At 38.3% G+C, this 14,614-nt stretch overlaps 1 protein-coding gene across 3 annotated transcripts; it reads left to right on the top strand.

Annotated features, from left to right (window-relative positions):
• The first annotated feature begins 329 nt into the window (after window positions 1-329).
• UBXN2B (UBX domain protein 2B) lies at window positions 330-13,978 on the top strand. Of its 3 annotated transcripts, XM_023921009.2 has the most exons (10): window positions 495-878; window positions 1,016-1,070; window positions 2,949-3,049; window positions 4,614-4,685; window positions 6,161-6,320; window positions 7,788-7,865; window positions 9,187-9,296; window positions 9,748-9,885; window positions 10,018-10,179; window positions 12,313-13,978. In XM_023921009.2, the coding sequence occupies exons 1-10, from the start codon at window positions 853-855 to the stop codon at window positions 12,473-12,475; spliced, it is 1,065 nt and encodes a 354-aa protein (XP_023776777.1). In that variant the 5' UTR covers window positions 495-852; the 3' UTR covers window positions 12,476-13,978. The 3 variants fall into 3 exon arrangements, with proteins under 3 accessions (XP_086743527.1, XP_023776777.1, XP_023776778.1); XM_086887401.1 differs by lacking the exons at window positions 495-878; window positions 1,016-1,070 and adding an exon at window positions 330-464; XM_023921010.2 differs by lacking the exon at window positions 1,016-1,070 and having other exon boundaries at window positions 537-941.
• Window positions 13,979-14,614: the final 636 nt, after the last annotated feature.

Genomic DNA, 14,614 nt, shown 5'->3' with positions numbered 1-14,614 from the left:
CAACCACCAACTCTTTGACCACCAACTCAGTGGACCCCATCCTCACATGGATGGAAGAAATGCACCTGCAGACTAAGCAGCATGAGAAACAAGACATCCAACCAGCAAGCAGGGCTTTGAGTACCGATAGACAAGCTATACAATTGGCCACGAATGAACGCTAATAGCTTTGTTTGCTGAAGTGCATAAGCACTGTAAAGTTGTGAGGATCGGGGCAGCGGCCTCCGGTGGGCCTCAGGCCGGTACGGTGGGCACGGCGCGGCCCCTCCCGTTGCCATGGCGGCCGCCCCAGCGGCGCTGGCCACGCCCCGCCCGGCCCTCGCCACCGCCTCCACAAGATGGCGGACGGCGGGGCAGCGCCCGCGCAGCCGGACGGGGATGTGCCCGCCGCTCCGGCCGCCAGCGGCCGCAGGGATCGGCAGCCCCGGAGCGGCGGCCGCCCGCCTAGCGCCCGGGATTTGCAGGTGAGAGGGCGGAGGTGCCGCCCCGCTCCCGGGGCGGGGCCGTCCAGGCCGGGCCGAGCGCGGCGTCCCCTCGGGGGCGCCCCAGGCCTTCCCTCGGGCCGCCCCTGAGGGGAGCGGGCGGTGTGCGGGTACCCCGCCGGGACTGCCCCGACGTGCCCTCTGAGCCCAGCCGGCTTTTTTGCCTTTAGTTCCCACGCCCCTTTTGAGGCTGGAAAGGGGAGGATGCCTCCGGAAGAGCACTAGGCCCTTTAGGGAACGGCGTGTGTTCAGTTGTCCGGGGAACGGGAAGGACTCTCCCGACACTTCACTAGCTGGGTTTTAACTGCCCTTGAAGTTATTGCAGGGCCGTTGCATTTCTTGATTATTTGATACAAATGTGTTGTCCCGTATGAAAATGTCAGCCTCTGCCGTGATGTAAGACTAAGGACAAGATCTTTTCCCAGGTGTATGTGGGAAAAGTAGAGTATGATCACAAATGTAATTCAGCATTACTACTTAAATGCTTAATTTACAAACCCTTTTAGCGGTATTCTTTTTTTTTTTGCACGCAGTTTGACACCTTATGAAGGTTCAAAATCCTTTAGCAAGAATTTGATTGGAAAACAGGTGAAACTTAGTAACTGAAACTGTCCCTGTTCTATTTAATTATACATAATTAACAGAGAAAGATGAGTATAGTTCATTTCTTGGTTATTATTTGGAATTTTCATATGTTCTTCTTAAGATTAATTTTGCTTCAATCATAGGTTGCTTTGAGTTGGAAGGGATCTTAAAGACCACCTAGTTCCAGCCCTGTGCCATGGACAGGGACTCCTTCCTCTAGACCAGGTTGCTCAGAACCCTATCCAACCTGGCCTTGAACGCTCCCAGGGATGGGGCAGCCACAGCTTCTCTGGGAAATCTGTTCTGATGCCTCACTACCCTCTGAGTAAAGAATTTCTTCTTAATATCTAAGCTGAATCTCTGCTCTTGTGGTTTGAAACCATTCTGCCTTGTCCTACCACTATCTACCCATGTAAAAAGTCGCTCTCCCTCTTTTTTCTAAGCCCCCCTTAAGTACAGAAAGACCCCAGTGAGATCTCTCTGGAGCCTTCTCTTCACCAGTGTTACTGTTGTGTTTCCTCTGGGATTGCTTTAATACTGTTAATATTACTGTTAAATAATTAATATTGTTAATATTACTTTAATAGGTAACACTAATAAACTCTGTGTTAATACTTATGGATCATAAGGTCTTGGTAAGCTAAAGCAGACTGGCATTTTGGCTAGATACTTACTGATAAAGTGTTAAACCCCAAGGAAGTACTCTCCTGGGTCTGTACTTGATTTGTGGTGCCACGCCATGAGATGGGGTATGAGGAAAGCACAGAAGCCTGGCCATGCCCTTCTGTGCTCCCTCAGCATCCCTCAGTCCTTGGATTTGGGATGGTACGGGGTATGTTGTTTATGACTTACCCATCAGCTTTATGTATCTGAAAGGTATTTTCTTCTATTCTCAGATGGAATAGAGGCCTTCAGCAGGGTTTGTTTTTTTTTTTTTTTACTGTCTTTTCTCCACTTAATTTTCTTAATGGATATAATTCCTGATATTTATTTTTTCCCTGCAGAAGATACCTCATAATATTATAAAAACAACAAAAAATAGAGATTAATGCCCTGTATTCATAGCAGTGTGTTTTCAAGGACAGATGATATTTCATTTTATTTTAATGTAATAAATTGTGTAATAAATTAGTGTAAATAAATTAGTGTAATAAAACTGTAATGAAATTGTAGCCTAATACCTTTTCTGGTGTGTATGAAAATGTCAATGTCAGTTGCATAGAGTGAGTAGAGTGGTTTGGGAAAAACTGAGGATGATTTGACAAAGTAGAGTCTTATTCAAGACGAAAGATTGCTGAAATGACATTGCATCTCCCTTGCATAACTTCCTAAGAATGAACTTGCCATTGAAATGGCAGCATTTTGAGAGTCTTTACGGGAAAAGTTGCTGGGCTTTGTGTAAGTATTTGTGGAGTTCTAGGCATTCAAGTCAGCAAGACTGAATTTGTTCTCCATCCCAGTACAAGCTTATTTGAATTATGTTTTTTACATATCTATGTAAAGTGTTTGTAAAATTTATTATTTGCTTGTATCAGAGGGTTAGGTTGCTGCTTCACTTCGTTACCATTAATGTGCTCATGCTTAATATCTCTGTGCGTATTTACTCTTGTGACTCTGAATCTAATACAGGTTCTTTGTAGCCAGTGAAGCAGTGGAAACCAAAGGATAGCAGAGTACAAGTTCTAAGTCATAATGGCACCTATGTGTAGTTTGGCTTTTTTTCATAAAGCACAAAGGAAGTTGAATTTTAGTTAGGGTTCCTCATGTTGATGTTTCTAATTTTCTGGAGAGATGCATATTACACATTAATTTTTGTCTTATTTCTATTCTATATGTAGTTCCAGAGTTACAGACTTACAAAAAGAGTTCTGTTTCCTACAGCTGGCCTTGGCAGAGTTATATGAAGATGAAGCTAAAAGACAGTCATTGTGTTCTGACAAGCCAACAGCTACAAAGATCAGTACCCCAAAGGTATCACAGAGGTAAGATGTATTTTGTTTTTCAGAAATGCACGGATAGGTGTTTTCTTAGCTCACAAAATTTTGTCATTCCTGCTTGTATTAAAAGCAGGATCCCCTCCTTGTATTAAAAGCAATCTACAGCAATTCATAATCAAAAATTGTGAATCCCTGCAATAATGCGTTGTCTGTCTTCTCAGAATGCTTTTAAAATTTATTTAGGAGCCTTTTTACCAATTGGTATTCCAGGTATTCTAAAACACTTTAAACCCACTTCATGTTAGATTCTATAAGCAAAATGCTGTGCTGCTCTCTTTTAACACAGATATAATTTGGAAATTTGCTGTATCAGAAAATTACTGCAGTTCTTTGCTTCTTCAAAATTCAGCAGCAGTTTGCACATAAACCAGCAGTTTGTGTGAAACTTGGCAAGTGAGCTGCTTTCAGTGTTGTATTTATGGCAGCGACTGATGAGACAAATAGTGATTCTAAAAATTATTAGTGGGTTCCCTAGTAGGTTCCTATGGGGTGACAGAAATAAGAAGGGCTTCTTAATGAATTTATCTGGGTTGGGCAGGTGGAAGGAAAAATGCATATCTATATTTCAGTCCAGCTTTTGCTAAAACACTGCTAAACTGCAGTGTTTGCAGTTCATATAACATTTGAAGATTCAGCATAGTCTTGGATTTTTGTTTTTTATGAAAGTATCTTGCCATTTTTAAATTAATCTTTAAAAAAAGTAATTAAAAGAAGGGAAGTGTTTATAAAACTACTGACATGCCATAACAAATCTTGTGTGTGGCTTGTTTTTGAATCACTGCTGCCAATATGGATCTCTGTGTTAAAGGAGGTCAAACAACAGAAAAGATCTTAGTCACTTATGCTTTGAGTTCACTGCAAATGCAGATCTCATGAAGAGAGAACTTTAGCAGAGTATGTGACACTTGGAAGTATAGGGGTTTTGAGTGGGTTTTTTTTGTTTTTTTGGTGAAACCACCTAAGCTGACTAACACAGAACTAAATTTACAGACAAATAAAGCAAACAGCTCCATTTACAAATACATCTCATGAAGTTATAACTTCCCACTCCCAATCAAAGGAGAAGCTGCAGTACCCTGTCTCAAATACTTTGGTGTGATAGTTGGCAAATACTAGTTATTTGTTGGCATTCATACTGGACTCTGTGTGAGAAAGAAGAGATGAATTCGTAGACATCAGTTTGCTCTCAGATGAGAGCAATGCATTAATCACATGGAAACAGTGCTGCTCTTCTGTGCTAGAAAAAAAAAATAGTTCAGTTGGAACAGACCTATAGAGACTATCCAGTCCAACTCTTAATGCAAAATGACTCTGCCATACGTATTTCCTTTCCTCCTTGTTCACTGAGAAGCATTCATGGCTGTGTACTTTGGCAAAAAAAAACCCCAAACCAAAACAAACCCCAAAAACCAAGCAACCAAACAAAACCCCCATAACCAGAAAACACAACTCGATATTCTTAGTTTCTGAACAATAAGTTATTTCAGAAGTTAGATACAAAGTTTATGCACCAGTCATCTTCAAATGTTTTCTTTTATTCTCTTGACAGTCTTAAACTGGATTCTCTTAAAAGGTTGAGAAAACCAGAGAGAAGCATGAGCGATGACAAAGAAAACCAAAGGTATTTTTAAAACAAAACAAAAAAATAATTTAACAGTTGTGAAAGTAATTGGGGTTTGTGTCACAGTTTGTTCACTCGTGTTCTTTCAAAATGCATGTGAGCTAAGTCTGTCCCACAAACAGCTAGGGGACTTACTAGAGTGTTAGCTGTACACTGTTGTTGTAAAATTATATTTAGCAGAACCTGGCTGGAGTGATGTAGGACCTGTAGATACCTTAATTTGTATGGTCATAAAAGTTGTAACTTTTGTACTCAAAAACATTTTTGTCTTTCTAAATATCCTGAGTTGTTCTTTGTATCTATTGCTCAAATATTTGAGTATTTCCTTTCTTTCTTGAATACAAATTTTGATAAGAATTCCTGTTTCATATCCTTATCACTATTCTTTTAAATCTAATAATTAAAAATATTCCATATAAATTGTAGTTGGAGTAATAAACATAGATTCATATACAAAGGAGACGTGTTACTCAGGGACTGACAATTATGTGGCGTTATAAAAACAGTATGATTGTACAGTACCTTCATATCCAATACTCTTTTCTGGTGATTTCACAACACATTGTGAAAGCATTGGTCTGAGAGACAGTTTCACATGAATTAATTGATTTGCCTTACTCCAAGAGGTTAAGTGTAAAAGTTGAGGAAAGTTGTAAGCAGTAATTTGTTATTAAAGCTTCCTATAATCATTTGGGCAAAACATTCAGGTTTGCTGGATTTTGATTTATATACAGATTTTTTTAAAGCATCTATTCCAATGGTATTTAGAGATTGTAGTGCCTTTCGCAAGATAATTCTTGAGGAATATCTTGATCTTTAGCATCAAACAGATACAGTTTTGAACAGAATTATTTGTAGTTTAACATTTTGTTTTCAAGAGCTAGTAATGGTGCTATGAAGAAAAAACCCCACAAATTAGCTTGCACGACAGTTTCTTGAGGTCTTAAAATGTCTTGAAAGGTTAATTATTTTAAAATTTCCATTCCTGGTACTGTTGGGAATGGATGTATGCTAGATCTTTGAATTAAAAAATCAAATTGTGGTACTGTTCAGGTTTTCCAAGAACAGTTTTATACTTGTTCTGATAAGGTGGTGTTAGCTGTGAATTTATATTCTAGTCCAGGCACAATCCCATGCACAGGACACCCCTGAGGAAATCAGTCTTTCTGGGAGTAGGTGACAGCCACATAAGATGCCCAGCTCCATCAGGACTGTGTTCACTTAAAACATATGGCCTTGCCCTCTGATCTTTGAGATCTGTTCCAGAAGTTGCCTTGGTTCTTTGTTGGTCAAGTATCTTTGATATAATGCTGCTTGGATTGTTAAGATGGTTGGAACCAAGTGGAACATTTATCAGAATGAAAAGGTTTTGTGCCAGATTTGTCTCTTTGTTCACTAATTTTTTTTTTCTTTGGATGGAAAAATTGTGCTTGTTATTTAAAACTTTATTGCTTATGTGCCTTACTATTCTTAAGATTTTATTCAGGTGACTCAGAATATAGAGGATTACAGATTTCTGGGGCTTCTAATAATCCAAGTAAAATTGTTGCTGAACTCTTCAAGGAAGCAAAAGAACATGGGGCTGTCCCATTAGATGAAGCCTCAAGAGCATCTGGTGATTTCAGTAAAGCCAAGGTAAAAGTTAAGAAATATGTTGATCTCTCTTTACATCTGAAATTCATCAAACCACAGGATACCAAGGATAGCAAGTGCCTCTTTCTGTGATTTGCAAATAGCAGATTTGCTCAACACAGTTTTATATTGCCTGTGTTCAAATAGCTTGCTCTAGAAAATAAAGAAAAAGAACCTAACAATTTCAGGGGAAATCATTAGAAATCATCATGAACTTGAATTATGTGCTTTGTTTTTTATTACAATTGACTAAATAAGAAACCAGACTAAGTTTGCATACCAAATCTTACCTATAGAATTGCTCATGGAGAATTGTATTCAGCAGTTGAGTGTCCAGATGGAAGTTGGTGACAAGGTATCCATAAATGGACCAGTGCTGTTTAATGTCTTCATCAGTAACACAGACAGTGGGGTTGAGACACCAGGCTGAGTGTTGCAGTTGATGTGCCTGAGGTCTTGGATGCCATCCAGAAGGAACTGGACAAGGTTAAGAAGTAGGCTCATGGGAACCTCTTGATGTCAAAAATGCCAGATGCAGGAATCCTGCATCTGCATCAGGGCAACCCCCAGTATCAGCACAGGCTGGAGGATGAAGTGATCGAGAGCAATTCTGGGGAAGGACTTGTGGGTACTGGTAGATGAAAATCTGGACATGACCCAGCAATGTGCATTCACAGCCCAGAAAGCCAATCATGCACTGGGCTGCATCACAAGAAGTGTGGGTGCCAGGGTGAGGAAGGGGATGCTGCCCCTCCACTCCAGTCTGGCGAGAGCCCACCTTGAGTGCTTCAACCACCTCTGGGATCCACAGCACAAGAAGAACATGGACCTGTTAGAATAAGTCCAGAGGAAAGCCACAAAAATAATCAGAGGGATGGAGCACCTCTCCTATGGGGAAAGGCTGAGAGAGGTGGGATTGTTCGGCCTGGAGGAGACAAGGATCTGGGAAGACATTATTACAGCCTTCCAGTAGGTAAAGGGGGCCTTTAAGAAAGATGGGGATAGATGTTTTTGCAGGCCCTGTTTTGGTAGGACAAGGGGTAAAGGTTTTAAACCAAAAGAGGGTAGATTCACACTAGATATAAGAGGGACCTTTTTCACAATGAATGTGGTAAAACACTGGAACAGGTTGCTCAGGGAGGTGGTGCATTCCCCATTCCTGGAAGCATTCTAGTTTGTGACATTTAAAGGTCTCTTCCAACCTGAAGTATTCTTTGATTCTTATGTATGAAAAACTGTACAGAACAGAAGCTGAAATGTGTCACAAAGCTTGCTTAGCCTTACCGTGGCTACTAGATATAATTTTCCACGCAGAAAATGCATGATAGAACAGTACCTTTATCACTTTTTAGCACAGAAGCAAGCTTGTGGGTGACTTTTTTTTTCTTTTTTTTGTTTGCACTTAGGTAAGAATTTTAATAAACTGTTTCAGATAATTATTTTATAAGCTTTTCTTTGTATTTTTTTCAGTCATTTTCTGGTGGTGGATACAGATTGGGTGACTCATCACAAAAGCACTCTGAATACATATATGGAGAAAACCAGGATGTAAGTAAAATTCATAGCAGAAATCAGAACCTCCAACAGAGGCCTGCATAATCATGTTTATAGCTTGAAATGGCAGTATTACTGTAACTATGTCTGTGAGGAAAAAATAATATCTAAATATTATCTATGTGTTCAGTAGAAATTGTTGAAGTTTCTAAAGAGATGTTTATTGAATATCCCTAAGGCCTCCATTATGGAGCTGTCAGATGTAAATTACTTTAAAATTCTTAGCACACCTCATTTTCAGTTACTTTCCACCAGGTGTTGTCTTGAATTCTCTTAGCTATGCTAACATATTAATCCTTTTAGGAATTGGTTTTTGTTATGGCTTGCAAAGCAGCCCATCTCAAACTGGAGGGCATGGATATATTCTAGGGAAGGTGAAGCAGCAGGTTAGAGGCCTTTCTTTCCTATCACTTCAAAAGCAGGATGTGAAGGAGAGGGTGGGGAGAAACACTGCATTTTGCTATTTTTGTGAATGGCTAAAGCAAATTTTCAGCTTGTCTAGATACAAATGTGAAGGCCAAGGGATGTGGTTCTGGCTAGGGGGTGCTGTCATGCCACACATGGAGCTGCTGCCTTCTATCCTTCAGTAATCCTTCTATTCCAAGTAACAGCTGGCTGTACCCAGCCAGAATCTGGTTGGAGTGGGCTTTCCATAACTGGGAGCATAAATCATTTTCTAAGGGAAGGCCAGTTATACTGGCTGAGGAAGCCTAATTTTGCTGGATGGCAAAGCATTTAGAAGGAAGAGAGGTTTTGAAGTTCTGAAGCTAGAAGGTCTTGGCTGGACCTTTCATGTAGGATGTAGCAAAATAAGAAGGGAGCAAAGGAGGCTGGTTTCCAGGATTCTTGGCATTTGAACTAAATGGAGCTACTTTCAGCTTTGTTGGAGCTCAGCATGTAATAGTTTGAGAAAAGTGTAGGTTTTGCTGTAACTTACATATCAGCAGTAATTTTTAATTTTATGGTTTATTTCTTAATTTCTCAATAAAACTGTTTACTTCTTTTGAAAGTAATTGGAACACTGCACCCTCTCTGTATCATACGTTATGTCATGGATAGCAAATTAAGAGTTTCTTTTTCCCGAGGTAGGAAAGTGGTCTAGAAGAAGATTGTAGTCTATAACTATTGGGCTTTTTCAAAACTAATCTAACCATGACAGTTACAGTACAATGTGTTGTTCTTACTTCGTCATTTGCCTTCTTTTTTGTGGTCTTGTACAAAATCTGTTTAGTATAGATCAAAATTTCTGTAACTAGTCTGTACAAAATTGTGCTGCCTTATTTGTCTTCACTTTTTTGTTTGTTTTGCTTCATAGGTTCAGATTTTGCTGAAGCTGTGGAGGAATGGATTCAGTTTAGATGATGGCGAGTTGAGATCCTATTCAGATCCAACAAATGCTCAATTTCTTGAGTCTGTTAAAAGAGGGTAAGTTAAGATGACAACTTTGTTGAGGTATGTCTTTGAAGTGAAGAAAAATCCTTTCTCCTTACAATTATTAAAAGCTCCAGACTTTGCCTGAACCAATAAAATGTACTCTGTCACCAGATGCATGGGGCGCTTAAAAATTTGGAATACTTTGGTTCCTTCGGTATTTTAACTCTGAATGGTAGTTGTTACAACAGCTTTTTTATTCACATTTTTTTCCTAGCTCGTTCTATGATTCAGCTGTCAGTATGTTCTAGGTTTTGACTGTTAGTTCACTGATTTGTTTCTTTTAGGATGAAATCAATTCATAAAACAATTGAATGTGACTTTCAAAGTATACATAATACAAATATTGACTCATACTGTGTGTGTAGTTTCTGAATGATTTATTTTTCAGTTCAGAATGTAATTGAAAGTGTAATTATTGTAATGTATTATTTTTGTAATTAAGGGAAATTCCTTTGGAACTGCAGCGACTTGTTCATGGTGGCCAGGTAAATTTGGATATGGAAGATCACCAAGAACAGGAATATGTGAAGCCCAGACTGCGATTCAAAGCTTTCAGTGGTGAAGGGCAAAAACTTGGAAGGTGAAAAAAGCTGAATCTGTTCTGTGCTCTGTATTCATATGCTGTTTCATTCCTGTGACTGAAAATTTCAGATTACTTTGTCATGGTTCCATTAGTAACATCTGGTTTGATTCTTTTTTTGCAATCCTATAGCCTTACACCTGAAATAGTCAGCACACCTTCTTCCCCAGAAGAGGAGGAGAAATCCATTCTTAATGCACCTGTTCTGATTGATGATTCCATGCCAGCAACTAAAATTCAAATTAGATTAGCAGATGGAAGCCGGTTAATACAAAGATTTAATCAAACACACAGGTAAATTGATTCTGAATCAACATAGGTAACAGTAACTATTTCAATAAATCTGTGTTTTGTCATTAAATGAGTTTCAGCAAGACATCAAAAAGAGGGATATACCAGCCTTGCCGAAATGTGTAGTTGTGTCCCTTTCATTACATGGATATATGATAAACTGACAGTCAAAAATTCTGTACTTGGAAACACAATATGTTTAATAACTGCAACTTCTGTACAAACTTTTTAACCAATTATGTATTTTGATTTTTTTAAGGACACAGTACAAGTTGTAACTGTTCCCAGGACAACTGAAATCTGTATAGCCCATCTACATAGTCATCCCAGCCCTGGGCCCTTCTTGGGAGGAACAGGGAGATGATGTGGGAAACACTCTGAAAGTATTTTATTGCAAAGTGTGGAGTACAGTCTCAATTGGAATATAGTCCACACTATGGGCAGAGAAATCCTGTGGCCCACAATCAAGAATTCCAGCTTTCTACCTTGTTATACTCAAGGCTGTGACAAAACATGACACAAGCTGTAAGTGTAGACTGCAGCCTATATGCAGAAGGAAACATAGACACTTCATGCTCATTTGCAATTCCAGCATATGAGTTGGACATGATGCTGAAAACCAACTTCTGTTTTGGATGGTCATCTCATAAGAATTGGCAGTGTGTGAACTTGATGAAGGTTTTCAGTTTGTTAGTAGCTTTGCTGATTGGAGCTTGGCACCAGTTTTATTGACATTGGAGGCAGTGCCACAAATGGTGTTGGCCAACCCCATTTATTTGCCTAAGAGGTTGTGTTAGTGCAAGGTTCTGTAAAGCTCTGCTCTCCACTGCTGAGAGATCTTTGGGCAGAGGGCAGAGATTTGGGAAGCAGTTCCACCCATGCTGAAGCACTGTTAAAGCCAGCTTTAGTTTGAAATCTGTACAGTTGGGTTAGAACATGGCTGCAACTTCAATCCTGACTTGGAAATGGTGTTAGCAGGGACCCAGTTCAATGTTAATATTGTTACATGGAGAGCTCATCTGTTTCCATTTTTTCCTCCTGGCTCAGAATAAGGACAAAGTGTAGCTTTCTTTACCTAACTAGACACAGACCACAGTGAGGAAATTTTAGCTGAGATGCCAATAGGGAGGAAGATACAGCAGTATTTTTTGAGAGTTTAGACCTAATAATATATCCTGAGAGTACAGGCCCAGATCCTTTCTTCACAGCACCTGCTGAGAAGTGACTGAGACAAACCATGGGGCTTATTGGGAGCCTCTGGTAGCTGAGTTGTGTGTTCTTCTGTCTGCATGGAAGGACAGAAGTCATAAACTTGCCAGTAACATCTGCAACAACCTAGACTGAGTTGACAGGAGCTTGTTTAATTATTATTAACTTTTTCTCGACTCTGAATCGTTGTGGTTATCTTTGCCATATATATGATCAAAATCAGCTTCTAAAGTGCATTACTTATGTCATAGGCCTTGAAGACTGATAGAAAGCTGAAATCCCTGCTTATGTGGCTACAGTAAATTTGCCAACTTATTAATTACAAAAGATCTCCACATATTTATTCTCAGCTTAATGTCTTAATAGAAGAACCTCAAATTTCAGTATTTTATCTCTAAAATACTATTTTTTTTATCCATGTCATATAAAATTAAATTATTATTGTTGTACTGTTTATGTGACTGTTTTACTAACTATTGTTCAGAAGTTCACTGTGAAGTGAAAGTAGGGGAAACCTCTTGCTATTGAAGTGCATTAATAATTCCTCTCTGCTTTCTTTTCACTGTGACCATATATTTTAAGATTTTTTCTTCCATTAGTAATTTACCTTTCCGGAATATACTAATTAATAATGAAACTTTTGACAGTGATGTTGAAGTTACTTGATTTCATATGTTAGGTGTCAGTTTACAATACAGTTCCATGTTACAAATTTTGTTCCTGTATGTATATATATATATAAATTTTTTCTAATGCAAGAACCAAAAGATTATAGGCTACAACCATTAGTCATCTGGATCAAAGAGAAATGTGAAATCTAGAATTTACTTAGTGGTTTAGTCTGCTTGATGGTTTGGTGTTCTCTGATCATCTTAATGTTCAGAGATGGAGTCATATGGAGTTTTCATGTCCATATCCTTTTTACAGGATTAAGCACATTCGAGATTTCATTATCCAGTCCCGTCCAGCTTTTGCAACAACGGATTTTGTTCTTGTGACTACCTTTCCAAATAAAGAGCTAACAGATGAAAGCCTGACACTACAAGAAGCAGATATACTTAACACTGTGATTCTTCAGCAATTAAAGTAATCTTGTGGTTGTTGTACAATATAGGGGCCCTGCTGTACTGTCACACTATATGTTTCCAACAGATGAAAGAAAGGAGATATCAATGTCTTTTTATTTCCTCTTTTCCAGGGGTCATATTTTTGGATTTCATGTCTTCCAGCTATAACATATCTAACATTGTTTATTTTAATTTCTCAACATTATTCAGCCTTTTTTCAGTGTTAAAATTAAGGTTCTGTATGTTAGTATGTTTCAACCCACATCTTATACTAAATGTGAAATGAGATAGGACTTTGTGACTCACTGTTTTGATGGGGGTGGGGAAAGGAGCATTTTTCTGAAGGGGGCAGTATCTTTCGTACAGTTGGTAAGATTTGCACTATGGAAATGTTCTATGCTGCATTGACAAACAGCCATTTAAAAACTTAGACTGTAGGTTATGTTTACCTTGCAAACTGTATTAATATTAAGGTGTTCTTTTTAATAGGTTTACAGATAATTAATGCCCTAATATAATTTTTGTACGTTCTATTTGTAGTGTTTCATGGTGTAGTATAATATTTATATTCTAGTTTATATGTCATTTTCCTTGTATTGTTGCTCATATAAGTGAATCAGTTCAGGAGATGCAAACCTCAGTTGTTGCACACTATAATAGAATGTTCTTATTTGTATTCTAGTTGTACTACTTGTGATGAAAATAAGTAAGAATTTTTTTCTTCTTGAAAGTTAGAAAAATGTGAGAGACCACTGTCATCTGGGGAAATTATGTGATTTAGAGGAGGCCTGTGGTCATTTTGAATCTGAATATGCAGTTGGACCCTGTGCTGCAACGTGATTCTTTACACAACCAATTACTTAAACAACCCCAAACAAAAATACACTGAGGTGCACAAACACAGAACTGGTCTACTTTTGTGCATGCAGATGGCAGCATAAACATGTTAATTGGTGACATATTTTTTACCTGAATTTCAGTTCTTTATATTTGGAATTTTGGCCAAAGGCATTTTGTAGTATTCACTGGGGATTTGGTTGTGCAGCTTTCACTTTGCTTGTTTGGAAGCTGTATAACTAAAGCCCTTCATGTTTGAAATTCTATATTTTTTCAGAAAACCTGCCCCAACGCTGCAGTAAGCGAGTAGGAGTCTTATGTTGGGGGAAACCGGCTGCTGTGCTTTAGTAGTATGCAGTTTTTTAGTATTTTTGGATTTGTATCAGATGAGTGGATCACACTCTGAAGGAAAGTAGGTAGGCTGTATCTCTTGTACCAGTGTGTGTTAAAAATTGCTGTTTCCCATGTTTATTTTGTTCTGAAAATATCAATACTTGTTTATTTATGTTAAGATTATAATTGCCTAGTATATTCTTATGTTTTTACCTCAAAGTAGATATTTGACTGAGTAGATTTTAAACATGCAATTGTATTTGAAGTATTTTGTTTTGCAGTCTGAATATCTGCATGATTTTAATCATACTTCATTTCATGTGCTAAGTAATTAAAGTTTTATGTTTAAGATCTCAGACAAGACTTCTTGTGTTATTCCAAATTTATGTTGTGATAAAGGGGTGATTGTGTTGTGTGCCAAATATTTAAGCCTAAACATAAAGGAATTGTCATGTATTATGCATGTACCTTATAAGTGATATACTAACAATTGTTTATATAAATGCAAGGCCAAAGTCTGTGCTGTTGATTTTTGACAGTCTGTGGTTTTGGCATATTTCAATTCAGAATATAGGTAAAGTTACATTGCTTATTACTTCTGAAGACCATTATTGATTAAGCAGTGACACATGAAGAAAAGGGGTTAATGAAATTGTTTTTTCCCCTCTTATGCAAGAACCTACAGCTACATATTATCACAATCTCTTTGTTTCAAATACATGTGAAATTTTAGTGTTTGATGGCAGCTGAGAGTAACTGGTGGTCCCAGAAGCCAAGATTATTTTGTCAGGCACTAAAAAAATGTGTCAATGCTTGTGTTTAAATATTTCACTGTTTCTCAGTACTTGGAAACCTATGGAATCTTTTGTCTCTTAATTGTATGTCATAGCTTTTATTACTATAAATTGTCACTTGTAGCTAACATCTTGGCATTTTTGGCACAAAACTGTTCTTTGAGTGCCGACCTATGTGGATATGCAGTTAAGACTGGC

This window comes from Cyanistes caeruleus, chromosome 1 (assembly GCF_971803275.1).
Source record: "Cyanistes caeruleus chromosome 1, bCyaCae1.hap1.1, whole genome shotgun sequence".
NCBI lineage: Eukaryota > Metazoa > Chordata > Aves > Passeriformes > Paridae > Cyanistes > Cyanistes caeruleus.
The sequence above is the reverse complement of the archived record's forward strand: the minus strand, read 5'-3'. Positions and strand labels throughout refer to the sequence as shown.